General features: G+C 44.3%; 2 protein-coding genes across 4 annotated transcripts in view; one reads left to right on the top strand and one right to left on the bottom strand.

Annotated features, from left to right (window-relative positions):
* Positions 1–361: 361 nt before the first annotated feature.
* Positions 362–4,793, bottom strand: OXSM (3-oxoacyl-ACP synthase, mitochondrial). 2 transcript variants are annotated; one of them, XM_059818790.1, is made up of 3 exons: positions 3,988–4,793; positions 3,690–3,732; positions 362–970 (listed from the first exon to the last, which is right to left on the bottom strand). In XM_059818790.1, exons 1-3 carry the CDS (start codon positions 4,670–4,672, stop codon positions 568–570), a joined length of 1,131 nt encoding a protein of 376 aa, XP_059674773.1. In that variant the 5' UTR covers positions 4,673–4,793; the 3' UTR covers positions 362–567. The 2 variants fall into 2 exon arrangements, with proteins under 2 accessions (XP_059674773.1, XP_009807654.1); XM_009809352.2 differs by having other exon boundaries at positions 3,690–4,793.
* Positions 4,794–8,347: 3,554 nt separating this feature from the next.
* The window catches only part of NGLY1 (N-glycanase 1), a 28,539-nt gene continuing 24,249 nt past the window's right edge, over positions 8,348–12,637 (top strand). For both annotated transcript variants that reach the window (XM_059818940.1, XM_059818943.1), the window contains exons 1-3: positions 8,348–8,475; positions 10,072–10,186; positions 12,367–12,609. In XM_059818940.1, the coding sequence (XP_059674923.1) occupies positions 8,348–8,475; positions 10,072–10,186; positions 12,367–12,609 (486 nt within the window). The remainder of the gene's footprint in view (positions 8,476–10,071; positions 10,187–12,366; positions 12,610–12,637) is intronic.

The following is a 12,637-nucleotide window of genomic DNA, read 5'->3' as shown; positions in this document are numbered from 1 at the left end:
GAAAATGAGCCAGTGTCAGAAATCTTACAAACTCCTACATTTTTGTCTCCTGAATGTCATCTTGTGGAAAAATGTGCATAAGTCTATGATATTTGAAATAACTTATGATGAGGAAAAAGGCGTAATTATAAATGGAACGGGTAACAAAGGGGAACTCAGTCATAAACCTTGTATCTTCACGCACTAAGTCATCAAGTCATGACTGTGGGGTCCTAACTTGTTAGCCAGCCTCCCTTTTGCATAAATGTTTCTGAGCAATTTCTGTGACACATGCATATGAAAAACCTATTCTAATGAAGTAAAAACACAGAATGATCAATGTCTCCTCGTCAAGAACAAAAACTTCTTCACCACACAAAGAATAGGTCTCTTATTTATTTTTATTAAAATGAGTACAAGAAGTTCCCTCTTTCTAAAAGAATTGCTGATGTAAATGTTAGGGTGAATAAAGTTCTTGCATATCAAATGAGCAATTCTCAAAGCTGAGAGAAGATCACAGTACACACCAAGGGTGGCAGTATAGAAAATCATGGTCAGTGCCATTTTTCACAACATGCACAGCGTAAGTTAAACACTTGCAAAGCACAAAGTTGCATTAGTACCACCAAAGCCAAATGAATTTGTGAGTGCTATACGCCGTTTTTCAGTTTTCCACTCCTGAGCCGTTAAAGGAACATAATTGAGATCAAACTCTGCCTCTGTTTTCTGTAAGTTTAGAGTAGGTGGTAAAATTCCGTGGTAACAGGACAGTGCAGTAAAAGCTGCTTCAATAGCTCCTGCAGCCCCCAAGAGATGTCCCGTTGCTCCTTTTGTTGAGGAAACTGCAATATTACATGAGTGATCTTTAAAAAGTCTCTTGATCGCTTGATTCTCAGCAGCATCTCCTAGAGGTGTAGAAGTTGCATGTGCATTGACATACGTTATGTCTTCAGGTTTGATCCCAGAATCTTTTATTGCTGCAGACATACATCTAAGGAAAAAAAAGAAGACAGAATGCTGAATTTCCCATTATACTTTTGTCATTAACACACATGTACAAACCAAAGGTATAAGGTGTTTTAAAATATTTCTCAAATATGAAAATCTGCATTTTCACATTTACCAGAGATGTAAATCACAAGAGATGGATTCATCTAACTAAACACAGTAGCATCTACATTTAGCCACCCGAGAAAGACAGTAGTGGTGAGGCCCACTATAAAATCAGACTTGCTGCTAAAAATTCCACAGTTGGGAAAAATTCAAAGAGAAAGAAGATACAACAATCTCTACAAACTACATTAATATATCAAAGACCCTTTTCAATGCAAAATTTCAAAATGTTTGAGAAAGAAATAACTACCTGAAATTATTACAAAAATCTAGGTTCCCTCCACTGAAGTTTCTCTAGTGTAGCAACCCATTAATGTAACATTCAGTACAATGGTCCAAGAAATACCCTTTCCATTGTAAGTAAAAAGAAGATTCCCTGTTTTTCACATTTTATTTCCCCTCCTATTTACAGTATTAGGGAATTAGGAAAAAAAATTGCTCTGTCAAACAAAAATATTGGGAAATGAAAGAAAAATTCTGCAGTCATCCTCCTCGTGAGCTTCTTTTGCATGCTTTCCAGAGGCTAGAAGATGTCAAGGAGATAGCACAAATTCCTATATATAAAATGAAGTTTACTGAAAGTCAGTCTTCTACCCTGACACAGTATGTTCCATTCCGACTGCCAATAACCTGTGGACTGTGACTGCCTCTGTAAAACAGGCTTTTTTATAAAAACCTCAGAAGGATCAATACAGTTCCATACTGTGATTTTCTCATAGATTTCCCACAAAAAGGAGGAGATTAATCTCTCCTTACACACACAGCTTAATGAAGTATCTCCGAGCAAAGGACCACTGACTCTTTTGAAATTTATGAAAAACAAGTAAATAAAAGGAAGCTCAAAAAAAAGATAGCACAGGCTGCTGGACAAATTTAAATGTCTCCAGTACAGCCTTCTTCCCTCAGAAGCATACAGCTTGAAGGCCACTGATGCTCACTATCACTAGACAGTGAGCCAACATTCAGGCAAAAAAGATTACTGATCTACCATGAGGGAAACAGATACATTAATTTAGTTCAATATGTCAGCTGCAAGGAACATAATCACTTAAGGAGATAACAAATTAATTCTGTAGAACACATTTATAGCCACACTTCTGAGTCTGGCTTTGCCTCTCCTTTCCTGTAGGTTTATTCCAACATCTGTATTAGTCTCCAACTGAAGCAGTTATTAGAAGATGGCAAAAAATATATTCCCCTGAAATTTTTTGATGTGGCAAATAAAATTCCTACAGAAAAGTAAGAGAAGCGTATACATTGCAGATTTAATCCATATACCACTGCAGTAGCAAAATATTGGTTTGAAGACTGTATTGAAATGTATTATCTCATCTCAAGGGTGGAAAGGCTCAACGTTTTGGAAAGGCCAAGATTAACTTTCAACTACTTCCCACTGTGAATTTAATTTATATGCTACCGCAATCACAAAATGTACAAAAATTCTGTTACAATATATTGCCATATCATCTCAAGGGTAAACAAGTCTGAAAATCTGAGAGAAGACACTCCTGATTACGCAACTCACACCTAAGTCTGCAGAACAATTAAGCATGAATCAAACAGCACAGAGAGAAACCTGGTATATTAAACTTCTTGAAAAATCTGTTAACCCAATAAAGATTCAAGCACAGCTTTACAATGCCATGCAGAAGTTTGATCTGTTTGTGCAGTGACGTATTGAATTTTGTTATTAAATATTCACTTACATTCAGAATAATGCAAACTAAATCTTTACTAAAGATTCCAGTGTCAGCAATAGTATTCAGCCTACACAAAGCTCACAAACTTACACATGTAATTTAACTGACAATGTAATTAGGCCAATGATAAAGATTAGATGAATATCATCTACTTGTGAACTGGTTTTGATGCGATTAACTATGATGAAGCTTTACCATCTCACTAAATAGTAATAAAGGGTACTCCTGCTATGCCCCTCCACCAACACTCTTAGCTGCATCAGAATGAAGCATTTCAACATGACTGTAGCACTGGCGTATGACCTAAATACTTTCCCCATGAAGAGCTGAAGTCTTTTCTAAACAAGAATAGCCACAATTAATGCTAATTACATGTACGGTAATTATTCTAACAAACTAGATCCTCCAAGTGCTCTTCAGCGTTCATCACTTGGGATTTCTTTAGGAACGCTATTCCCCTTTCAGACCACAACAAATGACGTGACCTGCTTTTGCAGTGGGGTCTCTCTTCTCTATGGACAAAGGGTGAAGGAGAACTTGAAAAGGTTCTATCGTACCACAAAAATCGTAAACAGAGGTTTCCTTTGAGACTTACTTGTGTGAACAGCTGTAGGCACCAAACGCAAAATATTTTTATACAGAGAAAAGTTCTTGTAATGCTATGCAAAAACGCTGATTCTAGCAAGAACTGGCCTTCACCTTGTTACTAAAGAAAGAAAATTGGGGCAAAACCTTACCAGAAGCTCTTTCACTTTTCAGATTAAGTTTTCAGGCTTTTGGAATATTAATTCAAGATTGAACAGCATTTCTCTAGGAAAAGCATACAATAACAGAAACAAATGTACCCACTATAATTATCATATGAAGTAGCCATTATAATCAACATATAGTTCTTACCTGAATGCACCATCTCCCTCTGGATTAGGTGCTGTTATGTGGCAAGCATCACCAGACAGTCCATAACCTAAAACTTCTGCATAGATCCTAGCACCTCTTTGTACAGCATGTTCATACTCTTCCAAGACCAGCACAGCAGCTCCCTCTCCCATTACAAACCCTTCTCTCTGAGAATCAAACGGTCGACAGGCCATTTTAGGGCTTGAGTTAAAACTTGTGCTGAGGGCACGAGCTCTTGCAAATCCAGCCAAGGACAAAGGACTAATGCAAGCCTCAGTCCCTCCAGCCAACATGACATCAGCATCACCAGCGGCAATAAATCTAAAGGAGTCTCCAACAGCATGCGCGCCCGTGGTACAAGCAGTTGACACAGCATGATTCGGCCCTTTCAGTTGGTATTTAATGCTGATCTGGCCTGCTGCCATATTGACTAAAATCTTTGGGACAAAGAATGGGCTGACCTTGTTATAACCCTTTGTTTTAAATAAAGCAGCTGTATCAGAAATCTCTTCCAGCGGAACCATTCCCATTCCAATTGCCACACCAGCACTTAAGCGATCCTGTTCAGACTGGGGAGACCAGCCAGAGTCCTTCATCGCTAGCTCTGCTGCGCCGATGGCCATGACAGTAGCAGAACTCATGGATTTAATCTCAGACTTTGACACAAAGCTTTCTTCACTGAACTGACCCTCCTCGTTTCCCCTTGGCACGCAAGCAGCCACTTTACACGGGACACCTGCATATTCTTCCCCATCTAGCGATGCAATCCCACTGTCTCCTTGGAGAAGGCGCTTCCACACAAACTGAGTCCCCACACCAAGAGGGGACACTAAGCCAATACCTGTAACAACTACTTTCCTTCGACATGCAGGCAGTGACTTGCTGAAAGCTCTTCTGTAGTTTCGTAAACGCAGATTTAAATTCAGACTCCGGAGACTAAGATTTGCAAATTTTAATAGATCCCGCGAGCACTGTGAGATCATGGTGGAAATCAATCACTTCAAGCACATTCCCATAACTGGGGGGGAAAAAAAAACCACACAAACAGAACAATAAAGCAGCCAATGTGAAAATTCTAAGTACGCTAATAACCCACTTTTTACATGAAAGCCTATTTTCAACCCTGCAGAAAGGAATGTAGTTTCTGTGTCTGTAATCAGGAATAGTATGTGCTATGGCAGACAGGGCATAGAGACACATTCACTTTGTGAATGCCTCTAGTGAGCTCTTCTAGCTTAAGCTGCTAATGAATATGACTTTGCAGCACTCTGGGCTGCAAGGCACTCTCTGGTTTTGCTGCAAAACTCCCCTGGGCCTTTAACCACCAGCTGGCTGGAAGCATCAACAATGAGCACTAACAGCTTCATTCTTCCAAGGGAGAAAGCCTGCATTCACCTGAAAGTATATGTCCTACCATTATCATGTTAAGGATGTCGTCATCTCCAGCTTTATGTCAGGCAGGTCTAGAAAACTCCAAACAGAAGGAGTTAAGAAACTCTTCCTGCTTCTGCCACCAAGGTAATTACGTATCTTGGACAAGACTCCACATCTTTCCACCTCCACCTACCCTTTATCAGCCTTGGGGTATTTAGACTGTCAGGGCACAGTACTTCAAGCGCGTTTGAGCGAGATGCACCACAACAGCACCTTCAAAGACTTGTAAAATGAACAAAAAAGCATTTCAGATTACAATTATTTCACACTTACAGGTAGACCAGCACTTACTATGATGTTTAATTTTGTAACCTAATAGAAATAACCACAAAAATAAATAATGTACTAAACAATTTTCTGACAGAAAATGCTTTTCCCAAAAAAGCGTCGTAGCATTTACACCACATCCTGAGATCTGGCTACAAACTGTTCCATTGTTGGCCAGAAGCCATGAAACACAGAGCCTGCAAATTTCTCAGCTCCCTTGAAGGTAACACTACCAGACCCCACGTATAGTGAGACTCATCAAGTGACGGCGGAAGGCCACTACTGAGCACAAGTACTTCAGGCGGGACGAGAGGACCATGCCAAGCAGTCATACTGCTTGCCTCACCTCGCCCCAGCAAACGCCAGGTCGGGAGCGGGTCTGATCGCACCCACCCTGCACGCTGGAGCTGGGCAGAGGCTGCAGCACAGCGCTGTCAACACTTATGATACAGGCTTCAACATGTCGCCTGCTTTTCACCTCGCAGAAAGGGCAACGTGGCATTGCCAGGTCTTTGGTAAAACACAGGGAGCTGTACGTGGACCATGTGGGGCCGGCAGGCTAACACACTCCTGCTAAAACGCACAGACCCGCTCTTTCCTGGGGCAGCACATGGACACAACAAGCGTTACCAAAAAATAAAAAGCTAAAAAGAGCACTTACTAATACAGATGGGTTTTTTAAAGGAGGCTGCTTTAAATCCTGACCCAAATTTGCCATTTTCATTTTTTAAGCCAGTTAGCCTCGATTTTATAAAGAGGCAATATATGTAATATAACTGCAGAGCTCTTTAAAGCAGTGCGTGCCTAACAGCCACGTACAGCTTTTCATAAAATGCCGTCAACTGGCGTAAAACAATTAGGAGGCCCAGCCTGGCCCAAGCAAGGCTACGTTACCCACTGTGCGTGCCGCAGAGAAGAACAACCGGAGGGTAACTTCTCCCCGGGAACAAGAGCTACCGGACGTCGCCGGGTGTTTAAAGGGCATTACCTACTTCTAATGTTTAAACCAGGAGTTAAACCCTGACGGCACGGGACTCCCCCGCCCCACCCCAGGTGTCAGCCGCGGCCGCCGGCACCGCCCCGCCCTGCCCGGCGCCGCCATTGCCGTCCCGCCCAGCTCCGCTAGGGGCAGCCTTTCCCGCGGCCCCGACGGCGCCAGCGCGGGGGAGCCCTCCCGCTCCCGGCAGGGGCCGGCGAGCCCCCGCCTGCCTCCGTCCTAGCCCTCAGCGGTACCTCCGCCGGCCCCGCGAGCCCCCGCTCCGAGGTGGTAGGCTCTGCCTCCCTCTCCCGTTCCGACGGCGCGCGGCCGTACCACCCGGGCCTGACGGGGGGGGGAGAGCACGCGACGGCTTCGTAGCCGATCCCCGATGTCAAGATTGGTGAGGAGCGGCGCGAGCTAATCGGTAACTCGGCGGTGGACTGCGCGGCCCGTCCTGCTCCCGGCGCGTGGAGGAGAGCGGCAGCGGCGCTGTGGGGAGGTGGCGGCGGCCTGGCCCGGCCCCGAGGTCGCCGGTGCAGGCCTAAGTAGTACTGAGAACTGAAAGAGGCAAGGAAATCGCTTCCTCCCCCAAACCACGCGTTTAAAACACGCAAAAGAAGATTTTAAAAAACCTCAAACAAACCCACGGTCTCAGCGGAATAATGTGCAAGAGGGTCACGCTACGGTCGCGAGGGAAACCTCGTCGTTTCCCATCGGTTTCCTTAATGCGGCATGGGTACAGCAACGCATTTCAGCACTGAGGGGGCAGGAGCTGTCAGAACTCCGGTGTGGTAAACAGCACATAACCACGTAACTCAAGGCCACCACACGCACATGCTGCAGGAGCTCTTCAGGACCTTACAGCCTCTTTCAGGCCCATTTTATAGTCCATCTTAACTAATTCTTCGGAAGAGTTTTGCTGCCTGCACGTTGTTCCCTTCCTGTAGTCCCAGTCCCCATCTGATCCCCGTTCTGCTCTCCGCACGCCTCAGATCTCCATCCTTCACCAGCTCCCAACTTTGCTGTCACATTCCTGGATTAAGTGTGCTCCTCCACATGGATGCTGAAATGCTGGTAAAGGAGACAGAGGTAAACAAAAACAAGTTGATCACTGACTTTACAGGAGTATCTTGAAAATACGTGTACAAATATGACAACAGCACCAATACACAGAAGTAAACTATTTGTTGTTGCTGCTTCCAGATGCGGAAACCCTAGTGCACGATCTGAACTGAGACCAAGCTGCTAGCTATGCTTGAGATGACATGTAGGAACAATTAAGTTTTCACTTGAGAAAGACAGTGGCAGTATTCTTAAAATACATGAAGTCCAGAAGCTATCACGGCAGAGCACAAAATGTGTGCCAAAGTCTCATCAACAAAGATTTGAAGCACCTACTGCAGGACAAAGGAAAAAAAAGGTGCCAAAAAGAAGGCAAATGCAATAATTAATAACTAAAAAAAACCTACTTGTGTGCAGTTTTTTTTAATGAATAGTCTGTATTTAATTTCCCTTTAGAAATAATGTTCCCTAGACACTTAAGATGTTAGTAATTTGATGGGAGTTGGCACTTGGTTTTCTAATTTTTTCACACCACTTTGCTACGAGCACTTCCAAAGCATTATTTACAAATGCTGTACTTATATGCATGATGGACTTACATTACACGTATAGCAATATAGTTAATCTTTAAATTTGAGAGGGCAGCCGATATGTAACAGTCATATGTCTATAAGAAAAGCATCAAAAGGAAGCAGGCTGCAGGACGCGTTCCCCGCTCTGGGCCTTTAAGCCCCGCCCCGCCCCGCCCCGCCCCGCCCCGCCCCGCCCCGCCCCGCGCCGGCCGTGGGAGCGGGGTCCGAGGGCAGTGACTGCGCTGCTGCGGCTGCGCATGCGTGCTGCGGCGCGCTCCTGGCGCAACGCGGGGTGCCGGCGGCGCTGCCCGGCTGGGGCGGGAGGCGCGTGCCTGGGCGGCGCGATGGCGGCCGCCGTGAGCCTCTCTTCCTCGCCGGGCTCCCCCGCCGTGAGCGAGCTTTGCCAGAACGGGCGGGAGATCTTCCTAGAGGCCTCGCGGCTGCTCCTCACCTACGCGGACAACATCCTCCGGTGAGCGGGGCGCGGCGGGAGGCGCCCTGGGTCGCCGCCCTGTCGCGGCCGGGCCGAGCTCGGTTCGCGGGCCAGCGGCTGCGCGGCGGGCCTTGCCCGGGGGTGACTGGCCGTCCCGGCCGCCCCCGGCCTCTGCGCGGCGGCTGTCAGGAGCCTGCCGCGTCAGCCTCCGTGGCGGCCGCCCTTCGCCTGCCCCTCTCGTGGGGAGCAGCTGGCAGGGCTTTTCGCCGCCGCCTCCCCAAAGCGGCCCCGAGGGCAGCGGCGGTGGGTGCCCCTCACCCGCCGCGGGCGGTGGGGTCGGGGTCCGAGCGGCTCGGCCGTGCGCCCAGCGCCCGCTTCGCGGCGGTGACTCGCTGGTCTCGGCTGTGCGTGGGTGCCGGAGGGGTCTGCGGGCACCGCGGGCGGAGGGCGGGCGGCAGCGGCGTGGCAAGTCCAGCGCTTTGACTGAGGCGGCTCTAAGAAAACAGAGTCCGCTTGTGAGCTTGGCAATTCCTGTGGGGTTACTAACGCAGCTTCAGAAGCAATTTGTCATAAAGTACTCGCACGCGGCACTTTATTTCTGGGCTTACAGACAGACTGTCTCAAAGATGAGCCATATGGTTCAATTTTGTTGCGTAATATCGAGGTTCAAAAACATCTCGCTTCTTTTTGTCATTATTTAAAAATAAGATTACTTTTCACATAAGTGTGTAGTGGCTTGGATTTTTATTTCTTTAGTTATTGCTGTTTGGTTTGTTTTGGGGGCTTGGTTTTTGTGTTGAACGTAAAAGCCTGCATTGGTCCTGATTCTGCAAGCGTTTAAGCACCTAAAAATTAGTGGATGCATAACAAGTAATGCTAAAATACCAACTTGATTCTGCTGTTGCCTTTCTCTTCTGACTCAGTAAGATTGGTATCAAGAGTTAATTATAGTTGAATTTTTGTGAGGTGGCTCTGTAGGGTATATATACACCAACATGTATGATTGACCTTGATGTCTTCGAGCAACTCAAGATGTACGAGCTGCCTCCCCTGTCTATATCTGGTTTGTCAACCACTTGCAAGAATTGTGCTGTGTGACAGAGAACAGGTCCTGGGCTGACTCCTTGTAAAGAAAGAGGTAAGGGAAGAAGATTTAGAAGAGTTGAAAGAGGAAAGGGGAACTGAGAGGTAGCCCTTCAAGAAGCAGTGACCACAGTAGTTCAACCCATGTACCAGGAAGTTCAGCATAGCATCCATAGTGGGCCTGAAACTATCCAGCATCGAGCTGAGGAGTTCAATTAGAATGCTACCAGGTGAAGGGGGACATGAAGTTTTCTTTAAGTGTCACTGCTGACTAAGCCCTGCTGGCTAGGACTACAAAACACGTATTTATGAACTTAAGTTGCAAGCTAAAATTTAGAACCAATTTTGTAACTTTCCAAGTCAAATGAAGAAGGACATGAATTAAGTCAAAGTTTTAGATAGGTCTAAAAAAAAAAAATTCTGCCAATGGTGTGAATGAAACTAAACTTTTAAAAAATCTATTATGAATGACTAATGCTGCTTAGTACAGTTACCCAGCTTTTAAGTGTTTACTTAATTTGCAAACATAATTAAAACTTTCAATTTCTCCAGGAATCCTTATGAAGAAAAATATAGATTAATTCGGATTGGAAATCCAGCATTTTCCACAAGGCTGTTGCCTGTCAGAGGAGCAGTTGAATGTTTGTTTGAGATGGGGTTTCAAGAGGTGAGTATAATTTAATCATTTCTGATGTCTTCATCAGTTTACACACTAAAATTTAAATTTTTTTTTTTTCTCCTTTCCCAGTTGCAAGGCACTAGATTTTAAGCTAATTGCTATTTTCTTAATTTTTTTTCCAGTCCTTGGTTGGAAATATCTGCAGTTAACCAACAGAAAATGTAGACAAGGCTACTTCAGAAATCTGGTGGAGCTAGGGCTAAGTTGATCTGTGATAAGATTGGTTTTCTGCTGTTCAGGCGCTCTACTAGTTCGCTTAATGGCCAGATATGTATCCGTGCTGGCACAAAAGAAATGGTGGGAAATGGGGTGATAACCCCTTTTCTTAGTAGCAGCTCACTATTAGGTGGACATCAGACTGCATCATCAGATGATAGTTTTCATATTGTAAATCTGTGTGTTGAAACCGTCATTTAGAAGGGGGGAAAAAAAAAGTCCTGTTCTTCTGCTGCTTGTTCCTACCATCCGTAGGGCTTGTGTGGCCCCATAGTGAGTTAGATAAGGGAAGCTGATGTGATTAAAAATAGATCTCCCAAAATGAAAAAAGAAATATTTATCAGCCAATTCACAGTGCAGCTGCAGAAGTACTAGTGTTGTCATGACAGCAGTAGAGGGCAACAGACTATTGAAGTAGTGGGAGAGTGGGACTTTTACCCATTTAAAACGGTTATGAAACTGTATCCTAAAATGGTCTTGAGTGAATCTTGATTCTGCTACAGTCAAAAAGATGTGTTTTGAAGATTGTTTTGTGTCCTGAAATGGTCCCTGTCTTGGTGGAACTTAAACTGCCAAAGCTTGTTAAGCTAGAAGCAGCCTTTGTAATTACAGGAGAGCTGGGGTGAAAACCCAACTCTTGTTTAATGATGCAAAGCTCTTGTTTTAGCTTTGCTTTAATTCGTCTGTTTGATGCCATGCTTCTGTATGGGTACATACATTATGTTATTTAGGTCCAGCTGTCGTGAGACCTCTGCCTTCTCGTTGGGTAAAGTTAATTAGTGTAATTGTCCTAATTGAAAAAAAAAAAAGTATGCTGAAAGAAATGAAATGGTGACTGCAGGGGGAGAAATGGTCTGTGGATTTATTCTCATGCTTGTGCTCAGGAGATGACTTTTAATGAAGTGTTTTAGCTAAAAGGTAGTCAGTACACTAGCTTCACTGCTAGTGAAGCACTCAAGCAGTAATAACATAGTAATTTTAAACGTGTTATACAGTGCTACTCCCGCTTCTGTCAGATCTTTACAAGAATGTTGGCTTGGTCTTGTGGTTATGGTGTCAATTGAGGCTGGAGCTCACAAACTTCTTTTCAACTGCAATAACTAAAATTGTTCCTTCTTTTGTCTCTGCTTGGTAAGCCACCTTTTTCAATTCAAAAATGAGGACTCTTCTGCTGGATTGATACATTCCATTTAGTTTTGTGGTGATTGTAGGTGCTAAAGTGAAGCACTGCATCTGCAATGATAGGTGACCTAAGGTAACTGTGGATAAAAAAACTACTCAGTTTAATAAATAGAAGTGCTGCAGTGGTAGAAACTGAAACTCTTCAAGTGCAAATGCTTCAGGATGTTCATATTTTTAGTAACCTATTTCTTCATGTTAGGTACACTGATATTTGCTTCTGTCATAATTACTAATCTTTTGTTATGCTACCAGTAATCATGTTACAATCAAAAATAGGAACCCAGAAACCAAGCTAGGTACAGGTCTCAATAAGAATAGTATTTCCTATCTGAAAACCTTTAAAATTTAAAAGATAGAGGTATAGAAGAGAATTCCCAGCAGCTGCCATTCTAGAGGCTTCTTCCCCCAACACTGGCTATCCTGTGTTGCCTAGTGTTTCATTGCTGTTCTGTGAGCACTGAGCATTTGTTGTTCGTTTCTATCATTGCTACTTTCTCTGCCAAAACGTGTTGTCCATGTGTGGCTCTGCAAAATAAGTTACTAACAAAACCATGTTGTTCTGAGCCCTTTTTCTCTAGACTCACCGTAGGTTCTTGATCTAATAGCTTCTGCTGTGAGGGACCTACAAGCTTCTTCTATAAGGGACCTAATCTGAAGGCTGAATCCTGCCAAGCCTTAGTGTACTAACTTCCAGTATGTTAGCTATAGATACAAACTGCTGACTGTCTTAGACCTGCATTAACTGCTGCATTAATTTGTCTAAATTTCAGGGAGAAACTCACCTCGTTTTCCCTAAGGAAGCTTCGATTGAGCAGCTACGTAAAATCAGGGACTTAATTGCTGGAGAGAGGAGTAGCAGACTGAATGAGTCAAATCAAATCCACAGATCAGGATGCTCTGAAACTGCGACCGGCACTCAGGCTGATGTGCAACTCTCTTCAAGACCTGCTGACACTGTTCTTGCCCCTGCCCGTCAGCAACCAGAAACATCACTTGTGCAATCTCTTGAAATGGTAATTATAACCTGAAAACTTTGTAGGC

This window comes from Gavia stellata, chromosome 6 (assembly GCF_030936135.1).
Source record: "Gavia stellata isolate bGavSte3 chromosome 6, bGavSte3.hap2, whole genome shotgun sequence".
Classification (NCBI taxonomy): Eukaryota; Metazoa; Chordata; class Aves; order Gaviiformes; family Gaviidae; genus Gavia; species Gavia stellata.
The sequence above is the reverse complement of the archived record's forward strand: the minus strand, read 5'-3'. Positions and strand labels throughout refer to the sequence as shown.

Excerpts from the sequence above, each read along its gene's own strand:
- OXSM (XM_009809352.2), bottom strand. The coding sequence starts at position 4,672 with ATGATCTCACAGTGCTCGCGGGATCTATTAAAATTTGCAAATCTTAGT. Across the intron at positions 971-3,689 it reads GAGGGAGATGGTGCATTCAG|ATGTATGTCTGCAGCAATAA; the intron begins GTAAGAACTATA and ends TTTTTTCCTTAG.